This window comes from Colletotrichum truncatum, assembly GCF_014235925.2.
Source record: "Colletotrichum truncatum strain CMES1059 chromosome Unknown Contig_0017, whole genome shotgun sequence".
NCBI lineage: Eukaryota > Fungi > Ascomycota > Sordariomycetes > Glomerellales > Glomerellaceae > Colletotrichum > Colletotrichum truncatum.
In genome coordinates, this window is record NW_027222414.1 from 350,189 (window position 1) to 365,906 (window position 15,718).

At 46.9% G+C, this 15,718-nt stretch overlaps 4 protein-coding genes across 4 annotated transcripts; 2 read left to right on the forward strand and 2 right to left on the reverse strand.

Annotated features, from left to right (window-relative positions):
- Positions 1-1,412: 1,412 nt before the first annotated feature.
- On the reverse strand, positions 1,413-4,793 carry CTRU02_215647 (reverse transcriptase domain protein; the record flags this gene model as incomplete). Its single annotated transcript, XM_036723657.1, has 1 exon — positions 1,413-4,793. One exon carries the CDS (start codon positions 4,791-4,793, stop codon positions 1,413-1,415), a length of 3,381 nt encoding a protein of 1,126 aa, XP_036584340.1.
- A 5,138-nt stretch (positions 4,794-9,931) lies between these two features.
- CTRU02_215648 (Kinesin light chain 5) lies at positions 9,932-13,618 on the reverse strand (the record flags this gene model as incomplete). The annotated part of the gene is made up of 4 exons (XM_070206523.1): positions 9,932-12,218; positions 12,267-12,473; positions 12,525-12,582; positions 12,631-13,618. 4 exons carry the CDS (start codon positions 13,616-13,618, stop codon positions 9,932-9,934), a joined length of 3,540 nt encoding a protein of 1,179 aa, XP_070059823.1.
- Positions 10,548-10,955, forward strand: CTRU02_215649 (uncharacterized protein; the record flags this gene model as incomplete). The annotated part of the gene is made up of 2 exons (XM_036723656.2): positions 10,548-10,666; positions 10,919-10,955. The coding sequence occupies 2 exons, from the start codon at positions 10,548-10,550 to the stop codon at positions 10,953-10,955; spliced, it is 156 nt and encodes a 51-aa protein (XP_036584339.1).
- An 803-nt stretch (positions 13,619-14,421) lies between the features above and the next one.
- Positions 14,422-15,717, forward strand: CTRU02_215650 (uncharacterized protein; the record flags this gene model as incomplete). The annotated part of the gene is made up of 1 exon (XM_036723654.1): positions 14,422-15,717. One exon carries the CDS (start codon positions 14,422-14,424, stop codon positions 15,715-15,717), a length of 1,296 nt encoding a protein of 431 aa, XP_036584337.1.
- Between the last annotated feature and the right edge of the window lies 1 nt (position 15,718).

Consider the following 15,718-nt stretch of genomic DNA (forward strand, 5'->3'; position numbering starts at 1 on the left):
GCAAATGCCGTTGGTAGTGAACTGCTTCCTTATACTGCTAAGGCAACCAGAGCTTTGCGGTTGGGTCATCTACTAAGTGAATACAGTGAATGAATCTTACTCGTGTTCATATGTTGTGCTTTTTTTCCAACTAGCGAGGCAACTTAGTCACGTCGGTTTCGTGCATCAAATGTCCTTCCGAACAAGGATTCAGCCTCAACATTTCATCCAAAGCATCATCAATTTGTTGTTCCAATCGTTCGAGGTCAGGCCTTAGCTCCTTATTGTAGAAGGCAACTTCTCTTGAGCCTCATTCATGGATCACTAAGTGGATCAATGAGAGACCCTTGCTATCAATGAAGACGCCTCTACGGGGGTGAACGTTGTTGCCCAAGCAGAATTTTACAATATTGCAAGGCCTCTCAAAAGAGTGCCACTGGCGGTGAATATGTGTTACTGCGTTGATTTCTATTGGTACCAAAATAACGCGGCCTTCGATCAAGCCCGCCTGAATCACCTATTCCACTCCTGTCAACGCCCCTTTTCTAGGTTATCTTTGATCTCGGTGATTTTCTATAATATCGCCCAATAGCCAAGGAAATCTAGAGGCAGCTTATATAAAGCCTTTGCCACCTAAACGCGATGACTCTCCAACGCTATTGCTTTCCATCACTTACTCAATTTCGAATAATGCCTTCTTTTCCTTTACTTGATTTGCCCATCGATGTTCTTCCAATCATCTTCGACTCACCTATACTCACAATTCAAGACCGAAATAACTTACGTCTGGCATGCCGCGCCCTAGATTACCTCGTGCAGCCATCACTGTTTCGCCGCATCTAAGTTTCAAACAGGCGGACTGGATGTTTTCTGTCCCTATTATATGTTACCGCAGTCTTCCCTCATCTCGTTCACCATGTTAAAGAACTCGTTTGGTCCGACCAGGCCAGTTTCGTTGGAGCAAACGAATGGATCGACAATTACAGAAACTCTTCAGACCATAGCTGCTCCGACTCGGAACGATTGGCCTAGAGAGATAGGGCAGAGCAGGAGTCATTATTCGCTGGTAGTGAGCCTGAAGAGTGCATCGTAGTAAAATTGTCACGCAGTCAATTTGCCCACCACTTATGGGGTAAAAAAAGATGCTTCCATTCATTAGAGACTGTCTAGGGGTTATTGGGTTGATTATATAACCGTCTATTCGGTAATTACCGATTTGAAGGTTTTCATGCACAAAATGACATCCCCGTTAGTTTTATATGGGAAACAATAGCCGGGTGCATGGGTTGAATGCATGCCCCGATATATGCAGTGGTCCGTGTGACACACCCCCTCAGAGAGGCAACCTGTTGTAGGTTGATTCTCTGTATTCTCATTCAAATACAGAAATGATACTATTCAGAACTCCGTATACTTACTACCAAATTCCAGATTCATACTGCGTTCTTCTCGATCAAATGTTCAATATTCATTGCAGCAATCCATTTGTGACTGTATTGGTGTTTGATCGCTTCACTGTAATTCTTTGGAACTGGTGGAAGTGTCTTTTGGTGTGGATTGCCTAAATCATCTGCTGATGCATCCCATTGATCTCTTCCTTTTACTGTATCCGTAGATTGCAGTGTGAAGTGGGATTCTCTTGCTCTTCTCAGTCTTTGTGATGATCTTGTTGCTTCTGGTGGCTGTTGATTTGTTTGACCAAGAGGGGCTGATCGATTGTAGATGTTGTGATTTCTGCTGCCACGAGGTCTTCCCCTTCTCGCTATGTTTGGGATTACTGTGGAGGAATCTTGTGGTATGATTTCTTCTGGTTCCAATTCTATGACTGGTGTCTGTTGTAGTTCGAGTCGGTCTGTTGAGGTTTCCTCTATGGTCTCACTTTGATCCGATTGTTCTGGAGTTGGCGATACTTCTGGAGTTTCTGGAGTCTCCCTCACCCCCTCAGTTGTTTGAGAATCTGACAGCTGTACTGTTGGTGATAGAGAAGTGGGTGTAGGTAATTGAAAATCCCCTGATTCTTTCTCCTGCATCGGTGTTGCCGGTGTTGTTTCTTGAGCGGCTGGATTCGAGGCGGGTAGTGGCCCGGTAATATTATCGCTGAAATCTTCTCCATCCCAGCCAGCTGTGTCTAGGTCTTGTTCAATTGGATTTGTGAATGGGATATCCATTTCTGTGAACTGGAATTCAAGTTCCATTTGGCTTAACTTGCTGGTATCCTCAATCCTTGGATCATACAGCGTGTTTTCGTCGAAAGTAACGTCTCTAGTTCTCATGACTTTTCCTATTGCTGGGATCCAGATTCTGTAGATATTTGTGCTGTCATAACCACATAGATAGCCAATATGAGCTCTTGGCGCAGTTTTGTTTGACTTTTCTATTCCTCTCTTGTAGTTTTGTGTCAAGGGGTAAGCTCTGCAGCCATATCGCCTCAAGTGTGCTAGTTGTGGCTTTTCAGCCCTCTTGTGGGTAGACTGTTGATGAGAGTTCAGCCAAGTGTTGACCAACCCCAATGGTGTCTGCCACTTGTGGCGTCTTCGAGGCAATCTGTTTGACAGATAAACTGCTGCTTTTGCCAGCTCTGGTGCCATCAATTCAGGAAAGCGAGATTGAAATCGAAGTGCTCTCATGATCATAAACACAGCACCTCCAGCTCTTTCTGCTGGGTTTTGAGCACCAGTGTACTCAGCTGATCTTTCAATCATATATCCATTCACAGCTGCCCATAGTTCAAACGCATTGCGTAAAGCAACCTCCCAATCTAGGCGTAGAATAGAGATTTTGATAAAGCACTGTCTCTCGAGGTATGCTGCTAATTCTGTCATAGCTTGTAGTCCCTCCTTTCGAGTACGAAGAGTTCTTATCCAGAAGAACCCTGACCAGCCATCGCTGACCAGCAGGATCACCTTCTCCCCATTGTATGCTTTGCTAAGTGTAAAGAAGTCGAGAGATAGATAATCTCCTACAGCAGTTGGCCAATGGTCTGGGTTTCTGCGGGAAATTTGGCGAGTTGCCTTCCCAACAGCACAGGCATCACATTCCACTTTTGTGATTCCTTTTATCTGTATCCCAAGAGCTGTTTTAAGTAGCTGTTCCAGTCCCTCAGCGCCTGGATGACCAAGTCTCTCATGCCACAACTTGGCTTCTGCTGATGATGTTGGGAGTGGTTGTCTTGTTGACTGAAAACCTTTGGTTGGTTTCCTTTCTACGGTTGGGCTGAATCTCACAGTCTTCTCGGTATTGCTGAACGAGGTATTGTTCAGCAGAGCTGGGCCAGCTTCAATAATGTATTGACCATATCGGTTTGGTGTTTTGAATAGAAGTCTGCCTTTTGAGTCGATAAGACCCGGTATTCCTGTTGTAAAGTTGATCCCTTTTTGCTTCAGCGGTTCTGTCCCAAGGAGCGATGTTGGGTATCCAGGCACAAGCCATACATTTCTGACTTTGATCTCCTTGTTGTTGGATTTGCCGCCTTGGTTTGGTTTGATGATCATTGTGCCTTTCGCAATTGCATGTACATCTCCTCCTCCAGTGATGAAGTCTTTTGTGACTGTGTAGTCGAGATCATGAAGTCTTGAGGAGTCGTTGCAGATGTGGAATCCTGTTCCTGAGTCTACTATCACACTGTCTGACAGTGGGAATCCTGAATAGAGACTTGCTTCTCCTTGATTGACGATAGTGACGAAAGATGAGAGTGATCCTTCTCCATCAGACACTTCTTGAGTATAGTGGGATGATGATTGTGTAGTGTTTCTCCAGTTTGAGGAAGATGTTGCTCGATCTGGGGACTTTTGAGACTGCTGATCGCTTGCCCCTTTTCGTAGTTTTTCAACTATTCTCTTTAAGTGTGGTTTCTTCTGGAGATACTCATTCAATCTTTCCAGTGCTTTCTTATTTTCTGGATTATCTTCATGATAGTTTGGGCCTCGCTTCTTAGGGTTGGCATGTTTGCAATCAACAAATCGGTGACTTTCGTTTGGGCAAGCTGCACACTTTTGCTCTCGTTTTGCCCCCTGTTTTATTCCTTGTTCGTTTTCTCCTTGCCAAGTAGCGAAACTCGTGTCTTTTAATGGAGCAGCATTCAGCCAGTCTGGGTGGAAAGTTCTCACCCAACTGCGGAAATCGTTAGCTTGCTCAATTCCAGCAGTCTTGCTGATCGAACTGTAGGTTGGGTCATCCTTGTATCGCTTTGTGAAGTCGTAAGAGGCAGATGTGTAGTAATCTGGTGCAATTTGCTTGACTGCTTTCAAGAACTCAGAGACTTGAGTAACTGGATCGCTGAGAGCAGGGATTCCGATTGTTTGGGCTTCATCCATGATTTCTCGATAGATTATGAGCCATCCTCCAAGTTTTGCTCTTTTGATTGATAGCATATGCTTGTTATATCTTTCCAATACCATTTGTTGTCTCCCAAAGTTGTCTGGCGCTAGCTGTTTTTCAAGAGCTTTTATGATATCCCTGACTGTTTGCTCCTTGCTGACTTGGCTGATATAAGTGGCTGCTACAGTGTTCATGATCCAACTGTGAATTTCTAGAAGACTTCGCCGAACCTGGTTGTATTGGTCTTTTTCTTCTTGATAGATAGCTTTTCCATAGCTGATAACGTTGCTATAGTTTGCTCGTTCTTCTTGTCTGAGGTCTTTTGGGTCTGGGAATTCCAATCTTGGCTTAGTATTAATCTTGGTTCCTTTTGGATTCACATAGTCCCAGACTTCATGAACGTTTGCCAGCATCTGTAAGTTGTTGAACCAGTGGTTCCAGTCGCTGTCAGTCTGTAGCCGCTGTGTGTATTTTGCAGTTTCCGTAGTTGAATTCATGATCTCTCTTGAAAAGAGAACTGGTCTCTCTCTTCTGATCGTTGTGCAGTTGGTTTTTCGCCGTGGCCAAGATTGAGTTCGTGACTAGACACTTCTTGTTTCAAGTTGGTGATTTTGTCGATTGTTGCCTAGAGGTTTGAGGGTATATAGCCAATCTCAACGCCTCGATTCTCAACAAAACGCAAGACGCCCCCCCTGTCTAATGAACCTGCCGTTTAGTGTAGTTGGTCTAGCCACCCAACTTGTAGCTATTCGCAAGGACCGTAAGACTGGCAAGCTCCCCTTCGTGGGTTCAATTCAGGGTTGTGGAGTTTTCGCAATTTGTAAAAAGTCTTATCGGTTCCGTTACACGAAGACTGTAAAGTGAACCACCTGTTCGTCTTATCTGCCCGAAGCTTTCAGAGGCATAAAATGAGCAACTAGGTGTCTCTTCCGTTTCGTAATTCCAACCCTCCTGGCTGCGTATCAGTGGTATGGTCGAGCATGAACTTATATAAGGTTCAAGTTAAGAGTCCTGGGTTCAACTCCTCAGATGTGGTAAGTCCCCCTGAGTTGAGATGAACTTTTTGTGATTTTTTGATAAGTGTTGATGATATGAATTGATGACCAGAAGTTCTTTTGTGATTGAATGTTTCAACACTTCAACGTTCAGCCTTGTGTGATTGGAATTGATGTTTTGTTTGGTGGACTTGACTGCCAAAGTCTCATGGGTCGGTAACTTCGTCAATTGAGTGCCCTTGTCTATGGCATAAGTCTGAACTGCTCCCTTCTGGAAGTCGGTTTTTCAATTGGTAATTGTCACCATGAGGTACTGGGCTCATAACTGTCACGCAGTCAATTTGCCCACCACTTATGGGGTAAAAAAAGATGCTTCCATTCATTAGAGACTGTCTAGGGGTTATTGGGTTGATTATATAACCGTCTATTCGGTAATTACCGATTTGAAGGTTTTCATGCACAAAATGACATCCCCGTTAGTTTTATATGGGAAACAATAGCCGGGTGCATGGGTTGAATGCATGCCCCGATATATGCAGTGGTCCGTGTGACAAAAATCGTAAAATCATAAACTTTACGGATAACTTTGACCCAGGCCGTGCCTCTCATTGGCTCATGAGCCCCATATCGAATTTGCTTAGTCAGTTCCATGGGTACCCGTGAGCCTATTGGGAGCCAATTCACATAGCACCCTTATGTAAGCATTTCACTCAATTGACGACCTCAATGATCAGATGGTGGATAATTGTCAGAAACAGCTAGAGTAAATCTCTTTCTTCTCTGGCACCTAATCAGACGGAGTCTAGGGTTTCCTATAATTTGTAGCAGAAGGCCTCTCATAAAACTCCAACTCTTTCGAAAATTAGACATGTTGTCCTGCTAGCAGACCCAAATTCCTGGTCTTGCACTAAATACATCTGTTACACGCTGGACAGGGCAACCAACTGTGGCACACAGCAAAAGCTTTGGCAATGACAAATCCGTTGTGATTATCACCTGTTCTGCACTATTAACTACGCCGTACATTGAACAACTGTACCGATCGTAACATCATTTACGGTCTGATCAGTGATCCGGGACAGAACTCACAGAGTTCGCTAGAGTTCGGGGGTGAACAAGAGGAAGAATCGCAAATCAAATGTATAGCACTCTTGGAGATACACTGCAGGTCGTCTGGCAAAGTCTCATTAAAGTAGTAGGGTTTGTACTGCTTATTTATGCCGTCATCCCCTATTTGATGGTCCCAGGGAGTTACAGTAGGTGAAGCTAGCGATGGTTCCTTGCGTTGCTTCTCGCGGCTGAATGAATTTATAAGTCCGCGATGACCCAAGTGGCTTGTAACTACAGGAACATCCCCTCTTCACACATTTCTGGCCTGTTTCGTCAGCTAACTTCTGCATTGATCATAGGAGTTATCTTACATGTTGGCTGAGTTTCGTCACATTTTATTCTGCGTTCCCGGCAAGTAAGACAACCGCTCCGCGTCCTGTGAGTAAATCTCTTTATCCTTGGTTGCTTACTAGGGTTTGGATTCAACTCATGCGAGGGCTTTCTGCGTCTGTCAAATCCACAGTCCTGAAGAACTGAGCTGTGAGGTAGAGTAGAATTGGCTTGAGTAGTTATGTATGTTTCAGGTGTCTCGCCGTACGGATGCGTATCACCAAACGATTGGGATAAATTGCAATGAACGCTAGAATTCTCTACATCTGCGTACGCGCTTGAGCAAGGCGAACGCGTCTGGGGTTTCTCCGCATCGGCTGATAGAATATATTCCAAAGTCATTTCCCGGCTTTGTTGTTGAAGCGGCGACTGGTTTGCCGTGCTACTGTTCGTCTCCCCGGGTTCGATGTGTTTCGATAGAGTTTCACTTGCGGTCTGTTGGTTATAAGTAACGTGATGAGACGGAGCGAGACAGTATCGCGACGGTTTGGTACCGCTCTATAGAAATAAACTCTATTAGCGACACCTTATCAGAAATAGAGCAAATAACCTTACCAGTGTAGAAGGAGGGTTTTGTACCAGGCCATGCAGTGTGCTCTCATACTCTTTCATCCGTTTTTCCGCGGCGTCTTTAAATCTTCGGTTCAGATCTGCGATTCGAGCTTCGAGTTCGGCGTGCGCCGCTTTCTCTTCTTCTTGATAAGATGAATGAACCTCATTAATGCGACTGATCCAACGGTTGACCTCATTGCAAGGTGTTTTAGGGTTGTCAGGCAAGGAATCAAGAGACATATCGACACTAAGTTACCGTTGCGAACGAGTAAACAGAGAAGAAGAGATGAAGTAGAAAAGGAGCAATTTCATAACCTGTTGGGAAAACTGTTTTTATATTTGTGCACATTGAAGCTACTAAAGCAGGCCAAAACTACACTGTTAATGTGCTGGAAACCTTTTGAGATTGCGCTCCTCTACTCCTGGAGTCCGGATTGTAGCTCATATGACGGATACATATCCAGCCCTTTGACACCACCACAAGCTTGTGGGCTTGCAAATGCGTCTCTAGCATACTGGGCTTTCCATTGCGTCCCAACATGCCCAGTGAAACCAATCAGCTGGCTTTGGATGTCACCGATAAGGAGGCTTGCGGACAACGTTATTCAGCGAGGGCCTTAGTCGTGTTCAGCTCGCATATACAATAACCCCACAAGCTCTACTTTTCTCTAGGTGAACCCCTCGTTGGAAAAGGGGATACCTTGAGGTACATCTATGGCGAGGCTTGTTGGTGTGGTCCACCCTTTTTGGACTCTTCTTTGAAGTGTGACGAATCCTTATTTCCCTTCCTCAATATAGGTTCCTTCAGTCGGCGCTAACGCCAACAACGTTGTATTCCTTGGACGGTCCCTTGTCATCCTGTGTTATTGACTAGGCATGGTGATAGTAAATGCGACCCGCCAGTACTTCACTAGCAGGCCAGTGCATGAGTTGTGGCATGGTTACTTCAGTGGGTGGCTGCGCTACGCCAAACATGGGCTCATGCAAGAGATGGCTCCATGACAAGCTAGAAACAGAGAAGGCCGGTCGCAGCCGCGACATGATTGTTTTCGGCATTAGCTTCGAGGAGGGAAAACTAGCTTTGACAGAAGTTAGTTCGGACACTATACAAGTCTACAACCCGCCGCAATTTCATTTAATTTGGTGTGAGCTGTCTGTAATGTACTCAGACGGCAAGTCGATATTCGCCAACTACGTTAAGATATTTCCCGGCAACAGAGGGACTTTGACTACTTTTCTAATACCTATTTACTCTACGCCAGACCTTAAACATTAATAGATAACTTTTGCTCTAAGCTAGTACAAACTTCAGCATATAATCGCTGTTTAGGGATGTGATTTATTAGAGGCTACTTAAGTAAAAGAGGGTTATAGTCAAAGCTTTCAAACTCGTAGACACCTTGGATTCTAACTTCTTTTTATATAGTAATATATCTTTTCTATTTCTTCTGTTCATTGCTTGATTAGTTAGTTGTTCTCAAAGCTGGTAGATATCAAAGCGAGGTGCAGGTTGTAAGTAGAAAGTGCCTTGGTTGTTTAGTTCGAAACTAGTCGGCATTAATAATCTGAAAAACTTAAGTCTTTCGAAAGAACTTAAAGTTTGGTGTAGATCATATTCAAATGCCCGTTCAATTACGGCCAGCTTTAAGAAGGCAAGGTCAGCGTGTGCGGGTCATAACAAGCGTGACAGCTACGTCACACGAGGGATAAAGGGCTTGGATGAAGGACAAACGAACCCAGTAACACAAAGGCGTCACATAAACTAAGAGAGTCTATTTTGATTTCATAATTATTAATGCTACGAGCAGGTTAGGGCAACCAACTGTGGCACAAAGCAAAAGCTTCGGTAATAATGACTCTGGCATCTTATCCCCTATCCTGCAATATATGGCTCCGCCGGCCAGCTACCGACTGGTTGGGCCGTAACAAGTAAGTAGATACTCAGACACCTTAGTATTAGTATGATCAAGCAATACTTTGCTAGTTAAGGAGTCAAAGTCCGATATAGAACAGAGGATTGAACCCTCATTAGAAAGCCGCCATATTGGTTGTAGTTAGTAAACGTAGAGTCTTCCCAGTCAAAAAGTAGCACGTCTAAGCTATGCCATCGTCTCGCGCTCATAATCAGGAGCGACCAAACGTTTAAGGTCGGCTATCCCAAATTGATATCTAAGATTGCTATTCTAATCAAAGAGTATTAAAATTTGAACGTTTCTTTCTTGAATATTTCTATATTTTTAATAGTTCTTCTACTGATGCTTTGCCTAACCTTAGTGTTACAATTGCGTCTAGATTTACAGTAAAAGGCGTAATGGGTTTCGCGAAATATTTTAATTAACATCTTTAGTAGTGGTGGTGTGGAGCCGTGGCTTACTCGGCTTGGCAGACTACACTTGTCATGACCAGGTACTCATGGGACAACTGCTAACAGAGCCAGAATTGGCCGTTTTCCTCCCACTGGTAATCCGTGTAGGGTCCACCCCAACCAAACGGTGACTTGCACTCATTTGTGCTCTCCTTCTTCATTCCGGCCGCCTCTTCTTCCGCCTCACAATGATTATTATGGGATTCGTAAATCGTTTAGCATAGTTGGTTTGTTTGGAGTTACTCTGCAGTTGCTTTTGTTTGTCACTATTCCAGCTAAGCTGTTATCGTCTATATAGATCACGCTTAAAGCTAACTCGCTTCTTCCGCTTCGGAACCTTGAAGATAATTCGCTTCTTTGCAACTTCAACGTGTTCCCACTCCTCAAGATTTGAAAGGGAGGATATGGTGTCGGGATGGTTGACTCCAAGGCAGCGTTGCTGAAGCCCAAGGCAGTCACGCATCAACTGGATTGCGTCGACCAGCCGGCCCTGGCTTTTCCATGTATGAGCCAGGCTGGCCATGCTGGTCAGTGTGGAGGGATGCTCCTCTCCAAGCACCCTCAAACTCGTCTCCATTACCCGCACCTCCAGCTCCTCGGCCTCCTTCCATCGGCCTTGGTTCCAAAACGTCGACGCCAGGTTGGCTATGCTCGTCAGTGTGTCGGGATGCTCCTCTCCAAGCACCCTCTTACTCGTCTCCATTACCCGCACCTCCAGCTCCTCGGCCTCCTTCCATCGGCCTTGGTTCCTGTACGTCGACGCCAGGTTGGCTATGCTCGTCAGTGTATTGGGATGCTCCTCTCCAAGTACCCTCGAGCAAATACTAAATTCCTTTTCTTGAAGGTCATCAGCCTCCTTCCATCGGCCTTGGTTCCAAAACGTCGACGCCAGGTTGGCCATGCTGGTCAGTGTGTCAGGATGCTCCTCTCCAAGCACCCTCTTTCTCGTCTCCATTACCCGCACCTCCAGCTCCTCAGCCTCCTTCAATCGGCCTTGGTTCCTATATGTCGACGCCAGGTTGGCTATGCTGGTCATTGTGTCAGGATGCTCCTCTCCAAGCACCCTCTTTCTCGTCTCCATTACCCGCACCTCCAGCTCCTCAGCCTCCTTCAATCGGCCTTGGTTCCTATACGTCGACGCCAGGTTGGCTATGCTAGTCATTGTGTCAGGATGCTCCTCTCCAAGCACCCTCTTTCTCGTCTCCATTACCCGCACGTCCAGCTCCTCAGCCTCCTTCCATCGGCCTTGGTTCCAAAACGTCGACGCCAGGTTGGCCATGCTCGTCAGTGTGTCGGGATGCTCATGACCTAGATATTCCTCGCGAACTCGTACAGCCTCTTGTATAACAGCCTCAGCCCTGGAATAGTCCCCTAGCATAAGTGAATACCAACACATATTCGTCAACAGCTTGCTCCACTTTAACTGGTCGCTTTCTTCAGACGGCTTTTCATTCAACAGCGGCTCGATATGGGGCATTAATGTTTGACACTGTTCCCATGTTTCGTACACGCCTGATGGAAAGTGTTGCGAGGCGGACTGGAGGAAGAGTTTCCTCCACCGCTCTAAGCAACCGAGCTTTAAAATCCATTCCTTTGTACAAAACTGTACTAGTGAGTGCATCTCACAAAACCCAGATACCGTACTTAGTGAAATAAGCGAATAGCTTCGGAGCATATCTAAATCGTCCTCAAAATCATGATTGTCGTCAGCTTCGTCATCGTCGTTATCGTCTTTGTCGTTGTCGTCACTCTCCTGAGGTTTTAATGGGTTGCTGTTATATCTATACAGCATATACTCAGGTATGTTTTGTGCATTGAAATAGCTCATCAGTGACAGAAGGTTGGAAGCTCGGGGTCGCTCCCGTTTGATCTGCTCAAATGTCACTTGCCAAGTTATAATGATAGAGTTAGACACCCCTTTATATCGCCTGATATCCCCTCTATCACTGCGAAGCAGAGTACCCTTCCGCTTTTCACTCTTCTGGAATTCCTCCAAATACGAACTAATAGTCACCCGGGGACTTCGTTTATAGATGTATGCTGCTGCTTGGTTTACAGCGAGCGGGATACGGTTGAGAGTGTGAATCAGACGCAACGAGGCGGCCTCATCGATGTCTTGGCCTAGCTTGTTTTGGAGAAGCAGTAGTGCCTGTTCTTTATCCATTATAGGCACTTCAAGAATTGTCTTGCCGCTGCCTGTCAGACTCTCTGCGGCGTCTCGGCTGCGCGACGTAAACAGAATCTTGCCATTATCCGAATTGGGTAGATACGATGCCATCGGCGTCGGTGTGCTATCGTTAATACCGCCTTCGGAAAACAGCATGGCAACGTCATCTACATTGTCGACAATCATTAGCCACGCCCCCGCATCCTCTCTCTGCAGCCAGTCGCAGACCAGCGCCGCGACATTGACGCCAGGTTCGTGGCGACGAGGAAGAGCTAGCACATCTGCTATAGAGCGGTAGGACTCTTCGAATGTTGCGTTTGTGCTGCCGCGGACCCAGAAGACGCTAGTTCCGGACGACGCGGCGTGGATGTGGTAAGCGAATTGGATGGCCATCTGCGATTTGCTATAGCTGCGTTAGCGTAGGCTGCTAAATGAAGCAAAGCCAACATACCCGAACCCACCCAGACCCACGAGACCAAAGCGGCTCGCAGGCCCAGCATACTGCTTTTCCATCCATTCCGAGATATTAGGTCGGTTCACGAAGTCAGGGTCGGAAGCAAAGGGGACGACGAAATGAGGTTTGCGGGTAATAGATAGATCTTCGGCTTTACCGAGCTTTAGATCCTCTAGACCCTTTCGTAAGTCAAATAGAAGAACCCTGGCGAAGTCAGGATATAGCTTTATTAAGCAGCAACGAGTTTGCTCTTACGTGTGTTTCGAGTGCATAGTCTCAACTGTGTGATTCAAGCGGTGTATATCTCCCTGAACTGCTAAAACGTTAGATAGCATTACTAGGGTGGCTTTGTGATACTGACTCGTGTTGAGTACGTCAAGGATTGGCTTCTCTGCCTCAACGCTATTTGGTGGGATCTGAAGTAAGAGATCCTTCGCATAGGCCGCCGCCATCATGGCTGCGAATCCTTGCCACTCCTTGTTCTTATGCGAGTCGGCGTAGTCGCAAATTCCCCGGACGACTAGACACGGGAAGTGGTTCAATAGGCCTGCGGCCTCCATCTCGAAGCAGAGGACATCCCTTTCCGCCGCTAACTTATCCCGGATACGCGCATCCTTCATCAGCTGATTTCCACTAGCAATCAGGCCATAGTGAATGGCAGGATCGTCGTCCTCTTCGTCTCGTTTGGGTCGGGCTATTAGGGAGGTAGTATCGTCGCCGCATATAACGTCGCAGTCATTAGATGAATCTGAGGGATGCACAATGTCAGATCTATATAATCTGTCGCTTGCTAAGCCAGGTCGTGTATATTTCTTCCGCTTCTTGATCTTCTGTAAGGCCTCGTCTATGTTATTGGCCAGCTGGTGGCCCTTCATTTCATACAAGCTTCTAAGGGCGGCAAGCGCTGTTCGTAGCACCATCGGCGGTTGGTTCAAAAATCCAGTTTCTTGGAAAGAAAGATTCTGGATAGTTTTACCAAAGTCATACTGGAAAACGCCGCCTTTCCCGCCACTTGGGCTACTGACAACGACATCCCCGAGCCGTATGTCATGTTTGCGGCTAGGCGCGCCGCCCCCAATACCGACCATCAGCCCGATGCGCACGTTTGGAAAGCTGTGGAGCATGTCTCTGGCTACTACTGCCGCCGAGGTCGTCCCATATTCGCCGTCGGGTAAGGTAGCAACGACAACGTTATGGCTGCCAATCCTGCCCAGAATATAGCTGTTGTTGTCGTTTTGGGCGACCTGTCGCGGGGGTTCATGTTCATCGTCAAGGAAAACACGGGCGGCGACGGACTCGGGAGTGACGGCGCAGATCCAACCGACCGTGTAGGTTTGGGGATTAGACATGGCGGTTATGCGTTCGAATGAGGATGAGTGGTTCGAGACCGCTCATATCTCAAAAGGTGATTGAGACAGCGAGCAGAAGACGTCCAAATAAGACGACCGGATATGCGCGGGGACGTTCTCCTATATCTGCTAGGCACAAGATCAGGCTGGCGCTTGGCATGCCCGGATGTGATGATGCTTTACGACATGCAGCTAGCTGTGCCAGATAATTGGCGAAGAGCTCACAGTCACTTGGTGGATGTCTCTGAAACGAATCACGAGAACGAACCAGGGACCTCCTTTAGCATGTGGGCGTACGGCGGTGCAGCGATGATATGTCGGCGCAGGGCATGGCGAGATTCTTGATTGGTGAGCTATAGGCGAATACACATTGGCATTGGCGAACTAGGCTCACCAGGACATGCATGCGAAAATGTCCTAGATCAGGTCGCATCGTTCTTCAAGATAGTGGGGCAAGGCATATGGGTCCAGGGGCCAGCTTTTGCCCCAGTGCGTTGATGTAGCCCCTGCTTCACTGGGGCCGTTCATCCCGTTGATGATCTGACGATCAGATTAAGCTTGTTTTGACAGAATGTGAGGGCGGGCGAACGGTTTGTTTGTGGTGCTGCGAAAAGCGGTCTTGGTGGCTAAGCTCTGAAAAGCAAGGACATGGGTGGGTGGGTCCATAGAAACTCATGGAACCCTGTGGAAACTTTCTAGAAGGGCCACGCTGTCTCTTGTCGTCGCCACGAAGGTGCGACGATGCAGTCTGACAACGATGCCGCTGCCGCCTCAACCCAGCTTGATTCATAAGGCACACCATCATGGCAGGTCCAAGCTTTGACTGGCCCGACGACGGCTTTACTATCGGTTATGAAATCCCCGAGCTTCCGACCTACGACTTCCCTACAGACGGACCGATTGGCGGACAACCAAGTTCAACCGCCGACCGAGCCGGCTCCGATGTCGAACAAGCCGATCAGCCAAGTGGCGATCTTGCATTACCTCTTCTTCGACTAACCGATTGGGACAGCACTAAGCAGTATGACAAGGACAACCCGGTGTGCATTCATTATGATTTTCGGTGGAAGGTCTCTCAACGTAGCAAGATCCGAGCAAGGCAAGTTTGTTCGGATACGGATCTTGATCTCGTTCTGGCTCCAGGCGATTTCTGGGAGACTACTTTCAGGCCTCGACTTACAGCCCTATTGGAGGATGAGCACAAGTTTCCTACGGATAAGTATACATATGAAGAAGCGATTGTCGACATATCTATCAAGCAAAGCCGTCAGCAAGGCCTAAAGAAACGATTCGAAGGCCTAAAAATCGATTGGAATATCCTACACAGTCATATAGAAGGCCTCAGCGTCTTATTTAGTAAGAGGAGGAAGATTACTCTTAGCATCAAGATTGTTTATAAGGAAGCCACAGGCGATGCCACGTCGGCAAAAGGCAAAAAGAAAGGGCAGAGCGCTACTAAGGCTCAAAAGCTTCAGAGAGCCGCCGATGCCGGTCTTTGGACTCGAGTATATAAGCATCATCGCTGCAGAGGCAAATTCTGCAAGCAAGGACCCCACTGCTGGATTGACGAACGGGGAAACCACCATAGGCTGCTACCGAGGCACCTAGAAGAGATTTTTAATCATATCCAGAGAAATATGAAGGAAGGAGAGAAAGAGGAGGAGGTTAACATCAACATCGAGATCCCATCCAAAATTCTTGGTGACATACTAAATGACAGCCGGAAGCGGAAGGCGGAGGACTCCATCGATTGTCGTGGCTGCAAAGCTCATGCCTCGTCAAACGGTAGGCTCCATGGTAGCGGCGAGACAAGCTTCAGCAGTGACGCTAGGGAGGTTGAGGGTGATAGGATGGATAGACTTGAGGAATATTACGACTGGAATCTGCAACAAGTTAAAGACGATAAGTGGAGAGAGGCCCTGCAAGTTGCGAATCAGTTTGCGATAGACCAGTTTCTCGAACTGAATTCAATCTTGAAGCACCCAAAGGTGGCTGCCGATTTAATGGTAAAAGGCGGGGTGAAGCCGGGCATTGCTTTGCAGTTCGTTAGCAACGTTGAAAGGTTTCAGCAGAGACAAAGCCTTGAAGGCCAGAGTTAGG